We start from the raw sequence: 14,286 nt of genomic DNA on the forward strand, positions 1-14,286 counted from the left end.
TTGATGGAAACCCCAGAGTTCCCACTCATGATTGACATGAGATCGTCTGGCCAAAGCCACACTGTCCCACAGTCTGTCCATGTTTGTGCGAAATGAGGCGGCTACCTGTATTTCTCCTTTAATGTGAGGAAATTCCTGGGGGCAACTCTCTCCAGTGCTTCAGAGGGAAAAGGTGCCTTGGTCTCCTCCCCAAACCCCATGGTCCAAGGGAGACCAGACTGACCCAACAGAAGCGACAGCTTTCCTCGTCCCAGTTACAGAGAAGTTCTCATGTTGGGGAAATTTGTGAGTACTCAAGGCTTGAGGGCCCTCACACCTCTGCTTTCAAGGATCTAAGCTGGGCTTTACCTCATAGAGACGAATGGCTGGTCTCCATATGGCTCAAGCCAGTCTGCATCCAGAAAACAGCCCAGACTATCCTCTGTGGGCCGCTGTCACAGACATGAGCCCACCTGAAGGCAGTTAGCCGGTGATGTACACCCTGTCAAAGCTGCCGGGCACCTGCGAAGGGAAGGTGGCTGCCTATTTGGTAAGTGGTTATGTGCAGGAATTAGGCACACTTTAGAGATTCTCTTTTCAGCTGCACTTCTGAGGCATACGCAAAATCAGCGATGTGATTTAATCACGTCTATTTCACTTTTATTCGCTCCAAGTTCATTGTGAGGACGTTAGGGCTTGAGGGAAGCCATGACGGATATAGAGCTTGTTGCTCCCAACCAACTCTGTCAGGTCTGGCTTGAAATTGTGCAGAATTCATTATGGTGAGCGGGTGGTGCAACGTTCCCTCCCATGACAGACTCTCTGCGTGGAGGAGAAAGTGTCCTTTCCCCTGGGGGCGATATGGACTGGAATGGGCAGGAACTGTGATGGAGCAGGGTCAGCTGTGTCCAAGATGTGCACCTAGATGGTTGACCCCTCAATGTCCACCACCCTGCTTCCTCCTTCTGCTTTTCCAAGCAACTGCTCCTGCCAAGACTAGTACGCACTCCATCACAAGAGGCTAGACTCCAGGCCCACAGCCCACCTTCCTACAGCATCACTATGACTCCAGAGAATAGACCCAAAGAAAGGGGTTCAGACTCAGGTTGGTCCCTGGAAAGTTCTCCAAACCACATGAAGTGGGACTCTGCCTCTGCGCCCATCTGCCCTTTCACAGCCAACAACTTGGGACTCACCGCATTCTGAACCGACAGGAAATTATTTAGCAGCAGCAAATTTGTCCACCACGCTTGCCGGCAGTTATCCAGGTGGAACTTGGGCACTTCCCAGACGGGTCCCCAAGGAACAAGGGAGAACAATCCAACCAAGAGGCACACGGAATACAAGTGAAGAGGCTGCAACCTGGTGGGAAAGAGCCGGGTGAGAGAAGGTGACTCCACGGGGGTTCTGTTCAGACCCCTGGGTGGGCACACAGAGACGGGGGCTAAGATGCTCTAAAACAGATTGCACTGGGTGGGCAACCACCTCCCCACCCACACCTCAAACAGTCACACATCCGTGGGTTCAAAATCTTTTCTTGAGCACCTATCATGTGCTGACTACGATGCTGCTGATGCAAAACTACTGCTTTTCACTGAGGAAGTCATACAATTCGGCCACTGTACTGGGAGCTTTTTAGATATTTCTAAACCTCATAACACTCCTGTCGGGTAACTATTACCTCTGTTTTACTGATGAGGAAATTATAGCTCAGAGAATCTCAGGTGACTTGCCCAAGGTGGCCCAACCATATGGCAGAACAGAGATCGGACACCAGTTTGTTCTTTCCACATGGCCTCCCTAGATGAAAATATCTTTCCTCCCTTCCTCTTTCCATCTTTTCCTCTCTCCCTTCCTTGCTTTATTTTTTCCTTCCTTCCTTCATACCCTACCTCCTTCCAAGCAGGATCTGAAGCAGCTACAAAGATGATGCACAAGGCACAAGGTGTCTAGACCAGCGCTGTTCAAGAGAAATATAATTCGAGCCACATCTGCCATCTAGTTTACATTTTCTGGTAGCCATATTTTTAAAAGTCAAAAGAAATAAATATGAGTAATTTTAATAATATATTTTATCTAGCCCAATATAGCCAAAATATTATTTCAACAAGTAACCAACATAAAAAAAACATTAAGCTATTTTACATTGTTTTTTCTTTTACTAAGTCTTAGGTGTGTATTTTACACTTACAGCACATCTCAATGAGCCATGTGTGTCTGGTGGCTACCTATTGGACGTCGCTGGTCTAAAGTTTAGAAGTAAGGTTGTGGCAGGGAGGCGCACACACAGGAGTCTGGCATGGATTCTGGGTGAGCTGCAATCACAGCATTCTTTTAAAAGAGCAAATTTAAAAATTCAGGGTAGTGCAACCAGAGCAGAGCACGTGACCCAGCAGCACCTCCGAACATCTCAGTGGAGGTGTCAGGACCCAGTTGGTGGTGTGGCAGATGGGAAGGGCAGGTCTGTTAGAGGTGCCCCCTCCTAGCAGAGTCGTGGGTCAGCACCCAGCCTCTGGTCTGCAACCAGGACCCAGACCTGTTGGCCTCCTGTCATCCCCACAATAATAACATCAGTGGGCATGCAGGGAGCAGAGTTGGAATTGCTGATTAAAGTCAGAGAGAAAGGGCAGGGCTGACCATGCCAAGATGCAACTTCCCAGACCAGCTCAGGCAACAGCCACAGAGCCCTCTCTTGGTCCTGGTTCCTGCCAGATTCGCCGTCAGAACGAGCTGCCTACCAGCTGCTCCCACCAGCCTTAGGCTCCCACCTCCCTGGCCTCCCTTCCCACCATCTGTTGCCTCCCCCTCCCCAGAGAGAGGAAGTCATCCCCCTGCCCCCTTCAGAAGCAAAGCTCAGGTTAGACGCCCTCAGGAGAGAGTATGCGACAGGCAGCGTCCCCCACCTGTTATCCACAGGAGGCAGAGGCTGCTGTGTGGACCACACCCTGAGTAGCGAGGCTACATGGGAAAGAACAAGACACGTGAGTTCTAGTTTTGTCTACATTTTTCACGCTGAGAAAATCATATAACTTCTCTCTCCCCCCTGCTATGGAAAAGGGGGCCGATGATTGCTTAGGTTTTTCCAAGGAGGAGGATTCCTGCCTCTGAAGATTTTTTGAGAATGAGATCAATAAGAAAACAGTTTGAAACATTGAAAACATCATATAAATGTGCATGTGCTCCATTTTGTCCAAACCTCCAGTAGATTTAAAGTCAAAGTGGGTTTTCAAAGATTAGGAAGTACGATACTAGTCAGTGTCACAGAGGTGTGAGAAGCAGTGTTCTCACACTTGGTAGGTGGGAAGAGACATTGGAAAATGGCCATCAAAACATCAGATGCACTGAACCACCAATCCCACTTGTAGGAATTTACTCCACAAACATGCTCATACAGTTGCACAAAAATATACAGGTTAATATGTGATGGTCCACTCCCACACAGCACCACCCCAGGCAAGTTTAAAATCAGTGAGGTGGGTTCCTGCATGCTAATAGAGAAACACGCCAGCACTGAATCAGTAGGTGAAAGAAGCTACGTGCAAAATTGTACAGTATGTAGGATAATCCTATCCACGGGAAAAAAAGTGCTTATAAATACATGGAAAGTTTCTGCAAGAATTCACAAGAAACCGTTAGCAAAGATGCCCTTTGGGAAGTAAGACTGGAAGGGGGACCCTTAGTTTTAATATATAACTTTCTTTTACAGTTAGACATTTTTATCACAAGCTATAAAAAAATCTAATGTTTAAAATGTGGCTCCTAGTTGGACTAATCACAGCTTTAAGGGTCTGGAGCAACTACTCGCTCTGTTTTCCCCGGGATAATTTCTGTTCTGACTTACCTCTACAAGTCAGGTTTTTGCATTTTCTTATAACTTGCAATGGCTCCCAACTGCTCTTTGATCTCCTGCCCTGGCCCTCCTGCTCTTAGGCTCTCTTCTCTGCCCTGCAGCCAGAGTGATTCTTGCAAAATGTAAATCAGACCACACCCCCTACTGGAACCTTCCAAAGGCTTCTTTCTTGTCTCAGGATGAAACGGAAAGTCCTCAAGGTAGCCCACAGGCCCTACACACCTGGGCCCTCGGTGCCCCCATCCCCACCTCTATGACCTCATTTCCTCTGCTCCCTGCATCCCTTGCTCCAGCCCTGCACCTTTGGGCTCTTTGAGGTTCTTCAAACACACCAACCATACTCCCTCCTCAGGACCTTTGCACGTGCTTCCCCCTGAGCAGACCCTCTTCCCCCACAGCATTTTCCTTGCTTAGAATATTCCTGTACTTCCTTCAAGGTTCTTGGTAAATGTCACCATCCCTGACTACCATTCTAGAGGAAGACCCAGTCTTGCTTCCTTCTCCAAATTATCTCTTTGTGGCACTTATGGTTACTGACCTAATAGAAATTTATTTGCATATTTATTTGTTTCTTTCCACTTGGATGTAACCCTCCCATGCCCGAAGGCATGTGCATGGCTGATTAACAGCTGAATCCTCAGAGCTGAGGACAGTGCCTGGCACGCAGTGGTCCCTTGACAAATACAGACAGAGTGAGTGAACAAGTGGCCTTATTTCCAGTCCTCTTGGAGGTAAATAGGCAAGTAATAAGTCGTAACTGAGCCATAACAGTGAGTTTTGCTGGCATGAATGAGAATATTGAAATGACCAGGAGCATGGCTGCTTCTTCACTGGGTTTACCTTAAGGAGGGTGAGTTCAAACTATGGGTTGGTGATACTTCCCGCCATTTTCAACATAGCTTTTGTCCCAGGTTGGACTCACTGTCTTCCAGGCTCCAGTGTGGCTTCTCCCAGAGCTCCCTTTCTCAAGAATGTCACCACCATCTGCCACATCACTCAGGCTGGAAAATTCTATTTGCTCTGTCTCCATTCCCACCACCAATTGCCAGTCCAAATCCTGCTCTCCTGCCCAGATATTGCAATAATTTACTCACTGGGGTCCTCGCCTCCATCTCACCCTGTAAGGCCCCCCACCACCACCCCCAATGCACTTGCTGCTCTCACTCCTGCTTTATCTGCCTGGTCCTCAGTCCCCAGCTCCAGGATTTTTCCTGTGAAGCAAGTTTCCCAGGCAGAATTTGCCATGTCATTGGATCCCCCACCCCAAGCTCTAACTAACCCATCTTAGCGTTTATTACTAAGAACCCCTGGCCTGAATACCAGTCCGTTTCCTCCAGTAGACTTCAGAGCAGGACAGGCTACTTAACCCAGTGCCACCTACCCAAAAGCTATTGAAAGAATAGGCATTCTGTCCTTCCCAGGATGAGGGCTAGATTTAATAGAGCTTGCAAGAAACCACAAAGGCCGACGGTGAAAGGAAGTCAATAAAGGTCTATTCCATAGCTCACGGTCATTCTTAACCTATTTATAGGAAAAGTTAAAGGGTGCACGTAACAACAATAGTAACAATGATAACTTACACTTACTGAGAGCTTACTAGGCGTTAACGCATTTTTCTAAGTTCTTTACATACGTTATTTCATTTAATCTTCACAAGAGTCCAATGAAGTGAGTGCCGTTATTCTCCCCATTTTTGAGAAGAGAAAACTCAAGCACAGAAAGATTGAGACATTTATTCAAGGTCTCACAGCCGGTAAGTGATGAAGTCAGAATGCAAGCCCAGCAGACAAACTACAGAGTCAAATCTTACCCACTCCATTTTACTAGCCCAGAAGATTATTTCAACATTCTCTTTCCTAGTCATGACAGTGTCATGTAACAGGAGGGACATGGACCATGAGTAATGAAACCCGGGCTCCAGTCCAGCAATGAACCATGATTTAGAAAATGTGTGAATGGAAGCATCAGGTTGCGTGAGTTGAAGTTTCCTTTTCTCCCCCAACGTCGACTGTCTTATTACATCACTGCCACTCTGTTATCCCACTGATTCCATGTTCTTTCCCACTATTTCAGCCCTTCTGCTCCAACCAACCACACATTCACAAGAAGACGATCATCCATCCTGCCTCCCTCTCAGCAGAACGACCATTGTCTCAAGCTTCAACTAGCCCCTCTCCTGGTTGTATCTTATTTTATTTTTATCATTACCATTAGTGCTTTTATTTATGGATCAATTAATACCCAATTACAGGAGCCATACAAAGTCTCCTCTTGACTATAGATTCCACGAGAATCCGTCAGTATGTTTATTGAAATCTGCTGCCCCTCTGATGAGGAATAAGGATATTTTTGGCAGTAAAAGAAACCAGTTTTCATGGTATTTGTCCTAAAAGAATTTGAACTACAGTCAAATTCTATAGTCAAAAAACTATATGTCGCTTAACGACAGGAATACATTCTGAGAAATGTGCCATTAGGCGACTTTGTCTTTGCACAAACATCACAGATGGGATAGCCTACTGTACCACCTTGGCTACATGGTACTAATCTCATGGGACCACCATCATATATGTGGTTCGTTACTGACCAAAACATTGTTATGCAGCACAAGACTTATATTAAACCAGCAAAAACCAACTGTATTTAAGGAAAACTTTTCTCTCAGTTTATTTTTCTTTGAAAATTCTTTCAAAAGAGGGTTAAAGACTGAAAACTAACAAATTATTACACAGCAGTAATGAATTGAGAAATTATATAAATAAACCTACCTTGTAAGGCGATTGAAATAGTATCTGAGTATGACATTAGCAGTTATTCCCTTGTCTGAATTCTGCTGCATCTTTAAAAATGACCTCGCACTTAACCAGCCGCTGAGGGAAAGAAAAGCATAGTCATAGGAATTACTTGTCGATGAGACAGTTCATTGGTTTGATTAATTCGGTTGTCTCTATCAAGATAGAATAAGTTACTCTACAGGAACAAAACGCCTCCAAGTCTTAAAACAACAATAGTGTTCTTCTGGCTCATGTTACTTGTTCACAGCCAGTCACCTTGGGGTCAACATTTTCCTCACTATGGGACCCAGGCTGATGGGGCAGCCACCATTTGAAAGTTCACCAGTGACCATGGCAGAGGACAAGACAGTTCTGGAGGGGCTCAAACCAGCAATTAAATGCTCTAGTCCAAAAGTGACACATGTAAAACTTTTAGCCTAAGAGTTTAAGGCTCTTGGCATAATGACAATACCAGGTACCACTCATTGGTCAGACCTAGTGATGTGGCCCACCCAACCACAGTGGGGCCAGGAAGCAGAGTGTCACCAAGTGCCTGGAGGGAGGAGATCCAGAAATATTTGGTGAACAACACTAATAACTACCACATTAGTCTCTTGCAATAATAACGTCAAGGCCTCCCATTTCGGTACTACCACTCATTTTCAAAGTACTTTCACTGATCCGATTGCTTTTGCTTCTCCAGCCATACCAAACAACTTTGCTATAAATATTCATTGAGTGAGTGATCAAATAGAGGAATAAACAACCCTACTAGGCAAAAGGGAAGATATTACCTAATAGGGGAACAAAGACTGTTATGTGGGTTGCCCAAGATCCCAGTTGGAATTCTTAACCAACATATCCTGATGACAAAGTCATTACCCAGAATGTTCAGCTAAAGAAACCGAGGATATGCCTTTGAGTTATAACTTGAGGGTAAGCGAATTTGTGAGTGTTTCCCAACCTTCTGACATTTATACCAATGACCCTTGTGGGTGTTTCCCTAAGGAACAAATGTATTTGCTATTGCAAAAGAAGGTTGTGCATGTCGGGTGGGACTTGGAAGGGATCCAGGCCTGGGGGGGTAATGTCTTTATTCTCTGCCAGCTAGATTTTCTTTTAAAGTGCAACAAGCTGGATTCACTATAATAGGAACAAAATTTATAGAGACGTGTGAAAGAGAGCACTGAGATGTACAAGTAGGACAGCCAATACTGATCCCAGCCTCCTCTTAATTTCAGGAAAGAATGAAAGAGGGGACTGAGCAATCCTTTCTTTTCAGAGTGACTGGCTCCTCCTCTGCCAGCATGGTTGCTAAGCAAGGCCTGGGTCTCACTGTGTGTGGGCATGCACTGCCCAGCCTTTAAGTTCATAAAGACAGGACAAAGAGAAAGGCTGGCAGGAAGACGGGCCCAGAGCAATAGAACTAGTTCTAGGAGAGTAAGGAGATCCAGAGACCTGAGCAGACTGGGACAGAGTAAAATCCTGCAATAGAGAGGTATGAAGTCGCCCTGAGGGGAGGAAAAAGATTCCAGAACTGTCACCAGTGATAATCAGAGTCTTCAGTCTTACCCTGTAAGCATATTAGTGATGTAGGGGGGGAAGACATTTCCTCTACCCACTCTAGGCCCTTCTGGCTGGGCTATGAAGTATGAGACAGAATAACAGGAGAAAATTAAACAAAGCTTTATAACATGTATATATGGGAGAGACTCATGAAAAGTGAGCAACTCGCCAAAATGGTGGAGGTTCTCATTTTGAATACCATCTTCAGCTACAAAGGAGGATGTTGGGGGTGGGGGAGTTAGTTATGGGAGATTACCAGAAAAGCACAGTAAACAAGAGTAAGGTTATCATGCAGATTTAAGGCCTTGCCTTCTGCACTGATAAGAGTTTCTAGAGATAAGGTTATCCCCTGTTCTTCCTGGTACAGAGAGGGAGACACATTTACAGATGGAGATTTCCCTTACAAATGTAAATGTCTCAGGCTGCCCCGTGGCCCAGTGGTTAAGTTCTCGTGCTCTGCTTCAGCAGCCCAGGGTTTTACCAGTTGGGATCCTGGGCGTGGACATGGCACTGATCATCAGGCCATGCTGAGGCGGCATCCCACATGCCACAGCTAGAGGGACCCACAACTAAAAAATACACAACTATGTATCAGGGGGCTTTGGGGAGAAAAAGGAAAAATAAAATCTTTTAAAAAAATGCAAATGTCTCTTACAAAGGGTACCTTCTGCTTTTCAGAGGTTCTCTCATGTCTGCGGTTTTTAAAAGTAACCAGCCCAAAATAATCCTCATACCAAAGAGACATATCTTGGGGTGGCCAATTCCAATCCCTCACAGTGACACAGTGGTTAAGACATGGTTTCAGCATGAAACAAACATTATATTTAACTTCTGGCCATACTCTGAGCACCACTGATAAAAGACACAGTACTCCTCAGGCCCCAGATGGAGCCAGGTGTCAGGTATATGGTCTTGAGGATAAGGAGGGTGGCAAGGGGTGGGGGAGGGAGCGTGGCATTTGTCGTTTTCTTGGATGTCTGGAATTTCAACAGCCTTGGCCTGTTTTGTATGTCTCAGGGCCAACCCAACGGCTTCTCTGTTGTCTCAGATTCCCACTGATGGCCCAGGGATGGCCAGTGACCTTTCATGCCCTTCATTCTTCCCTCCAAGTGGCAATTCTCCAGCTTGCGTCTTGGCGTTGGTTCCAGCCAACCTGATCTGCCCTGGCTGGCCTCCCTCCAGGGCTTAGAGCTCTGCCAGTCAGTCCCATCCAGCATATGGTGCCTTTTTTGCCTTGTTCTTCCCAGTCCCCTTGCAGGGAACAGAGTTCTGGTCTTTGCTGTCCCATGGATGCACCTCCCCACTGTCCAGGGGGCCTCCCTGGACTTCACCTGCCTGGTTAGACCCCGCTATGCTCTTCTGGAAAGCCTGGTGCCCAGTGATTCCCAAATTACTTCTGGGTTTGCTGCCCATGATGGACGCTGCACCGTGCCTTCTGGGATACTCTCTGTTGTCACCTTGGCCACCTCCGAGGTAGCATGAGCTGCCACCCTAGTGGACAGGTCTCAGATCATTCTGTGCCCTACTTTTTCTGCATTACCCCAAGAAACTATGATGTCAGAATCATGCCAGAGTCTTGAGCTAGAACAATTAAAATAATTCTGACAGCTATTTATAGAGCAGTACTATATGCCAAGCACGGTTTTAAGCACTGGTGACAGCAAAACACACAACAGAAAAAGTCCTGCCTTACATTCCAGTGGAGACAGACAATAAATACATAAATAAAATGGCATCTATGGTACGTTGATAAAGAGGAAAAATAAATCAGGAAAAATGAAGTAGAGAGTGCTAGGTGGGTCCATTTTAAACAGGGAGGACAAGAAAGGCCTTGCTGTGAAGGTGACATTTGAGTGAAAACCTGAAGGAAAGGGAGCAAGCCACTGGGACATCAGGGAAGTAGGTGTTTCAGAAAATGGATGGTTCTTAGCATTCCCTTACTATTGCTCTGCCCAGCTTGGGAGCTGGTTCTCTCCTAATCCAGTGGTTCATACACTTTTGAATGGCATGGACTTGTAAAACTAAAAAAAAAATTGGAGCACTTATCAGCAGATTGCTCTGTCATTGTTTGCTGATGACAACCTCTCCAGCATCCATCAATTTGTTCCCTTCTCTTCAGTCGTTCCCAACATACTGTAAATATGTTCTTGACTCTCCTCTCTTTAAATGACCTCTCTCTAAGCCCCATAAACCATACAGCAACACTCCATTTCTTTTCTCCCTCAAACAGCAAAACATCTTAACAGAGCTGTCCACGGTCAGTGTCTACACCCTCCCACCTTTGCCCCACTCCAGTCAGGCTTCCATTTCTACTCCTCATGGCCGCTCTCATGACAGGGTCACCAGGATGCCTCCAGTTGCATATTCAACTCCCACAGCATTGAGCGTTGACAATGTTCTTCCTTCTTGAATTGCTTTCTTCTCTTAGCTCGCTGGTCCCCATGGTGTCTTGCTTATCCTCCCCCTTCACTGGTCACTCATTCTCAGACTCTTTTGCAAGCTCCTCCCCTTCTTCCCAGCCTCTAAAGGTTGGGACACCAGAGGTCCTAGGAGTCACTGCAGATCTGTCATTCCATTCTCCTCCCAGAGTGATCTGATTCAGCACTATGGCTTTAAATGCCGCCTGTATCCCAAGGACTCCAAAACTGGTGTCTCCAGCCTTGACATTTCTACTGAGCTCCAGGCTTACAAAGCAAACTGCTTACCTAACATCTTTATGCGGATGTCTGAAAAGTTCCTTACTCTTAAATTGCCCCAAACAGAAAGCTCAGTTTTCCCCTCCAAATCCTGCTTCTTCTCTAATCTTTTCCATCTCAATGAATGCCATCACCATCCACTCAGTTATCAGAGTCAACCCCTAGAAGTCGTCCGTCCTCGACTCCTCTGTTTTTCTCACACTTCAATCCAACCCATCGACACGTCCTAACAATTCCACCTCTGAAACATATCTTGAACATGTCCTTTTCTTTCTATCCCAGCCACCTCAGTCCAAGCCTTATCATTTCTCGTCTGAAATACGACAAAGTTCACCTGATTGATCTCCCTGCTTCTGTTTCTGTTCTTCTTAGATCTCTTATTAACATAGAGCCAGAGTGATCGTTTGAAAATGTTAGGTCATATCACTCTCCAAATTAAAGCAATCCAACAACTTCCCATCCGAGCAAGATTCATGGCCAGACTCTTCAGTATGGCCACAAGGCGCTACATGGTCCAGCCCTGCCTGTCTCTCTTGTCTCCATCTTCCCCGCTCTCCCCACCCTGCACTAGACTTCGGCCTTCTTCTGCTCCTTTAACAAGGCTCCCTCGCTCTTGCCTTAGCACTTTCGGGCTACTTGCTCCCTCTTTCTTGACCTGGGTTTTCCCATGGCTGGCTCCTTCTTGCCATTAAGGTCTCAGATCAAATAGCCCCTCATTCAGACAAGGCTCCTCTGACCTCATCGAAACAGCTTCCGGATCGCTCTCACAGCCTCTTGTTTAATTTCTTTCCTGATATTTATTACTATCAGATAATTTCTTGTTTATTCACTTATTGCTGGAAACACACACACACACACACACACACACACACACACAGAGACTCTAATAGAAGCACCATGAGAAATCCTTGTTTGTTTTACCCACTGCTGTATCCTTGGGGTCTAGAACAATGCCTGGCAAATAGACATTCAATGAATCATGATTGGATGGATGAATGCTTAGCATTTGATAAAAACATCACAATCACCATCTCCCTATAACAGAAGGGATATTTAGCCCAAAGAGGTAGAGGCAAGGCAGCCCAGTGGCTGGGAACATGGACCCTGGAGTCAGATTGCAGGGGTTTGGATTGTGGGCCCACAGGACTATCCCCTCAGTCTCCATTTCCTTATCTTTAAGATTGAGATTTAGCAGTCTATCCCTACAATGGAATATTACTCAGCCATAAAAAGGAATGAGCACCGATATGTGCTGCAACATAGATAAACTTCAAAAATATCATGCTAAGTGGAAGAAGCCAGGCACAAAAAAACACGTGTTGTGTGATCCTTTTATGTGAAATATCTAGAACAGGTAAATCCACAGATACAGAAAGCAGATTTCCAGGAACTCGAGGGAGCGGGCACTGGGAAATACTGCTTAATGGGGATGAAGTTCCCCTTGGGGATGATGACAATGTTTCGGACTAGACAGAAGTGGTGGTTGCACAACATTGTGAAGGTACGAAATGCCACTGAATTGTTCACTTTAAGTGGTTAATTTTATTTCATGTGAATTTCACCTCAACAAAAAAGAAGAAAGAAAAAAATGGGAATTTGAACAAGAGCCCCTACTGTGTAGGGACATCGTGAGGATTAAGTGGGGTAATGCTGCAAAGTGTCTGACATTTATCACACAGTTAAGGAAGTTGATCTCTTAGTAGTTAATTTAAACAAACAGAGCTTTAGGAGACATCACATCATTTTCTCAATTTTTCACCTTTCCCTGGAGTGAGCGCTGGCAACTTTATCATGGATTTGCATCAGTCCATGAACCAGAATTTGAGAACCACTGAAACAAACAACTTTAATAAATAAAATCACCTTTCATAAAGACCCATTTTAGAGAGCCATCCTAACTCATTTAATAAATTGGAGATAGAAAAGAGAGGAGCTGGTCACAGCAGCACTGTCCAGAGATGGACAGAAACAACATCCAGGGAAGAAAATGTATGCTGTTCAGTTTTTCTCACTAAAGTGAGAATGGCCACACACACACATCTCCCCAAACAAACAGCAACAAGCACAAGAGCAGAGAAGACACCTTATTACCTGATCAGGAAAAATGTGTCAACCCCCAGATAGAAAGGGCCACTCCGGGAATAAAGGTACAGTGGGTTTTTGAGCACTCTGGTTTTCCATTCAAGCACATTATCTGTAACAAACGTAAAAAGCAGCGTCTTTTTGTTTAATAGAAAAAAACCATGTCATTTATCCTTTTAGAGAAAGCAAGGGGAATACCTTCAAGCTTCAGATGTCTTGGGAAGGTTTTACGAGTCTTGTAATTAACTTAAGAGGAGAAATTGGGTCGGGAATAAAAGATGGTGACCAAGGGGGCTTGCCTGGTGGCGCAGTGGTTAAGTGCACACATTCTGCCTTGGCGGCCCAGGGTTCGCCAGTTCGGATCCTGGGTGCGGACATGGCACTGCTTGGCAAGCCATGCTGTGGTAGGCGTCCCACATATAAAGTAGAGGAAGATGGGCACGGATGTTAGCTAAGGGCCAGTCTTCCTCAGCAAAAAGAGGGAGATTGTCAGCAGTTAGCTCAGGGCTAATCTTCCTCAAAAAATAAAAATAAAAAAGAGATGGTCACCAAGTTACTAAATCGTAACTAAGGCTTCGAGCTCCCTGTGCTCACAGTGGCCGCACCCCTCTTAGGGCTACAGCAGCATCACAAGTTCAGGGTCTGGTGACAATCTCCTGGGAAGTTCTTCAAACTGCCCTGGGCTGGCCCCCTGCCCTCAATTCTGATATGTATGTTTGGCCCCCGCTTAGAGAGTACCCCTGCTACCAATGAGAGTGCTCCAGGCATGTGGAACACTGATATAATACTAATGCAGAATGTTTATTTATGGTTGCCTGTTTATCCACGAGAAAAAAAAATGTTAGTTTCTGGCTTCATTAATTATGACGAGATTTTGACAATGATAATACTCAGGTACCACTATTCACCTGGTAACCAGGTGCCTGATGTATACCTAGGAGGAGGTAAAGCAGCCACTGGAGACTGGCCTGGAAAACTCACTCACGGGTGGTCATGGCTATGTCTCTAATGCAGAAGGAAGGCTGCTCGTGGGGATGCTGCAGCCTCCCGTCCTAGGGCCCGACACGATTCCCTCCCACGGAAGAGTCTCTCTTCCTTGACTGCTCGTAAAGGCTCATCGGTTCTCCGCACCCAGAGACAGCCACGCGGTCATCTGACTCGTGTGCCCCGACATGATCCAGAGGAGACTCAAGACTCGGATGCCATTCAGTGCCGAGCATGTGCCTCCTGGCATCCTTGTAGTCCAGATGGCCGGCACGTTCTTCTGCCAAGAAAAGCATCTCAGAGCACGGTCCACGGCTCCTAGAAATCCTGGGCAAGAGCAAAGGTGTTACTGTCC

The 14,286-nt window shown here is 45.9% G+C and overlaps 1 protein-coding gene across 1 annotated transcript in view; it reads right to left on the minus strand.

The window, feature by feature from the left end:
- LOC124244964 (O-acyltransferase like protein-like) overlaps positions 1-14,286 on the minus strand; it is a 67,130-nt gene that overhangs the window by 15,369 nt on the left and 37,475 nt on the right. The window contains exons 7-10 of the mRNA XM_046672028.1: positions 14,079-14,258; positions 12,957-13,059; positions 6,598-6,699; positions 1,176-1,341 (exon numbers count right to left, since the gene is read on the minus strand). Coding sequence (XP_046527984.1) covers positions 1,176-1,341; positions 6,598-6,699; positions 12,957-13,059; positions 14,079-14,258 — 551 coding nt within the window. The remainder of the gene's footprint in view (positions 1-1,175; positions 1,342-6,597; positions 6,700-12,956; positions 13,060-14,078; positions 14,259-14,286) is intronic.

This window comes from Equus quagga, chromosome 9, assembly GCF_021613505.1.
Source record: "Equus quagga isolate Etosha38 chromosome 9, UCLA_HA_Equagga_1.0, whole genome shotgun sequence".
Classification (NCBI taxonomy): domain Eukaryota; kingdom Metazoa; phylum Chordata; class Mammalia; order Perissodactyla; family Equidae; genus Equus; species Equus quagga.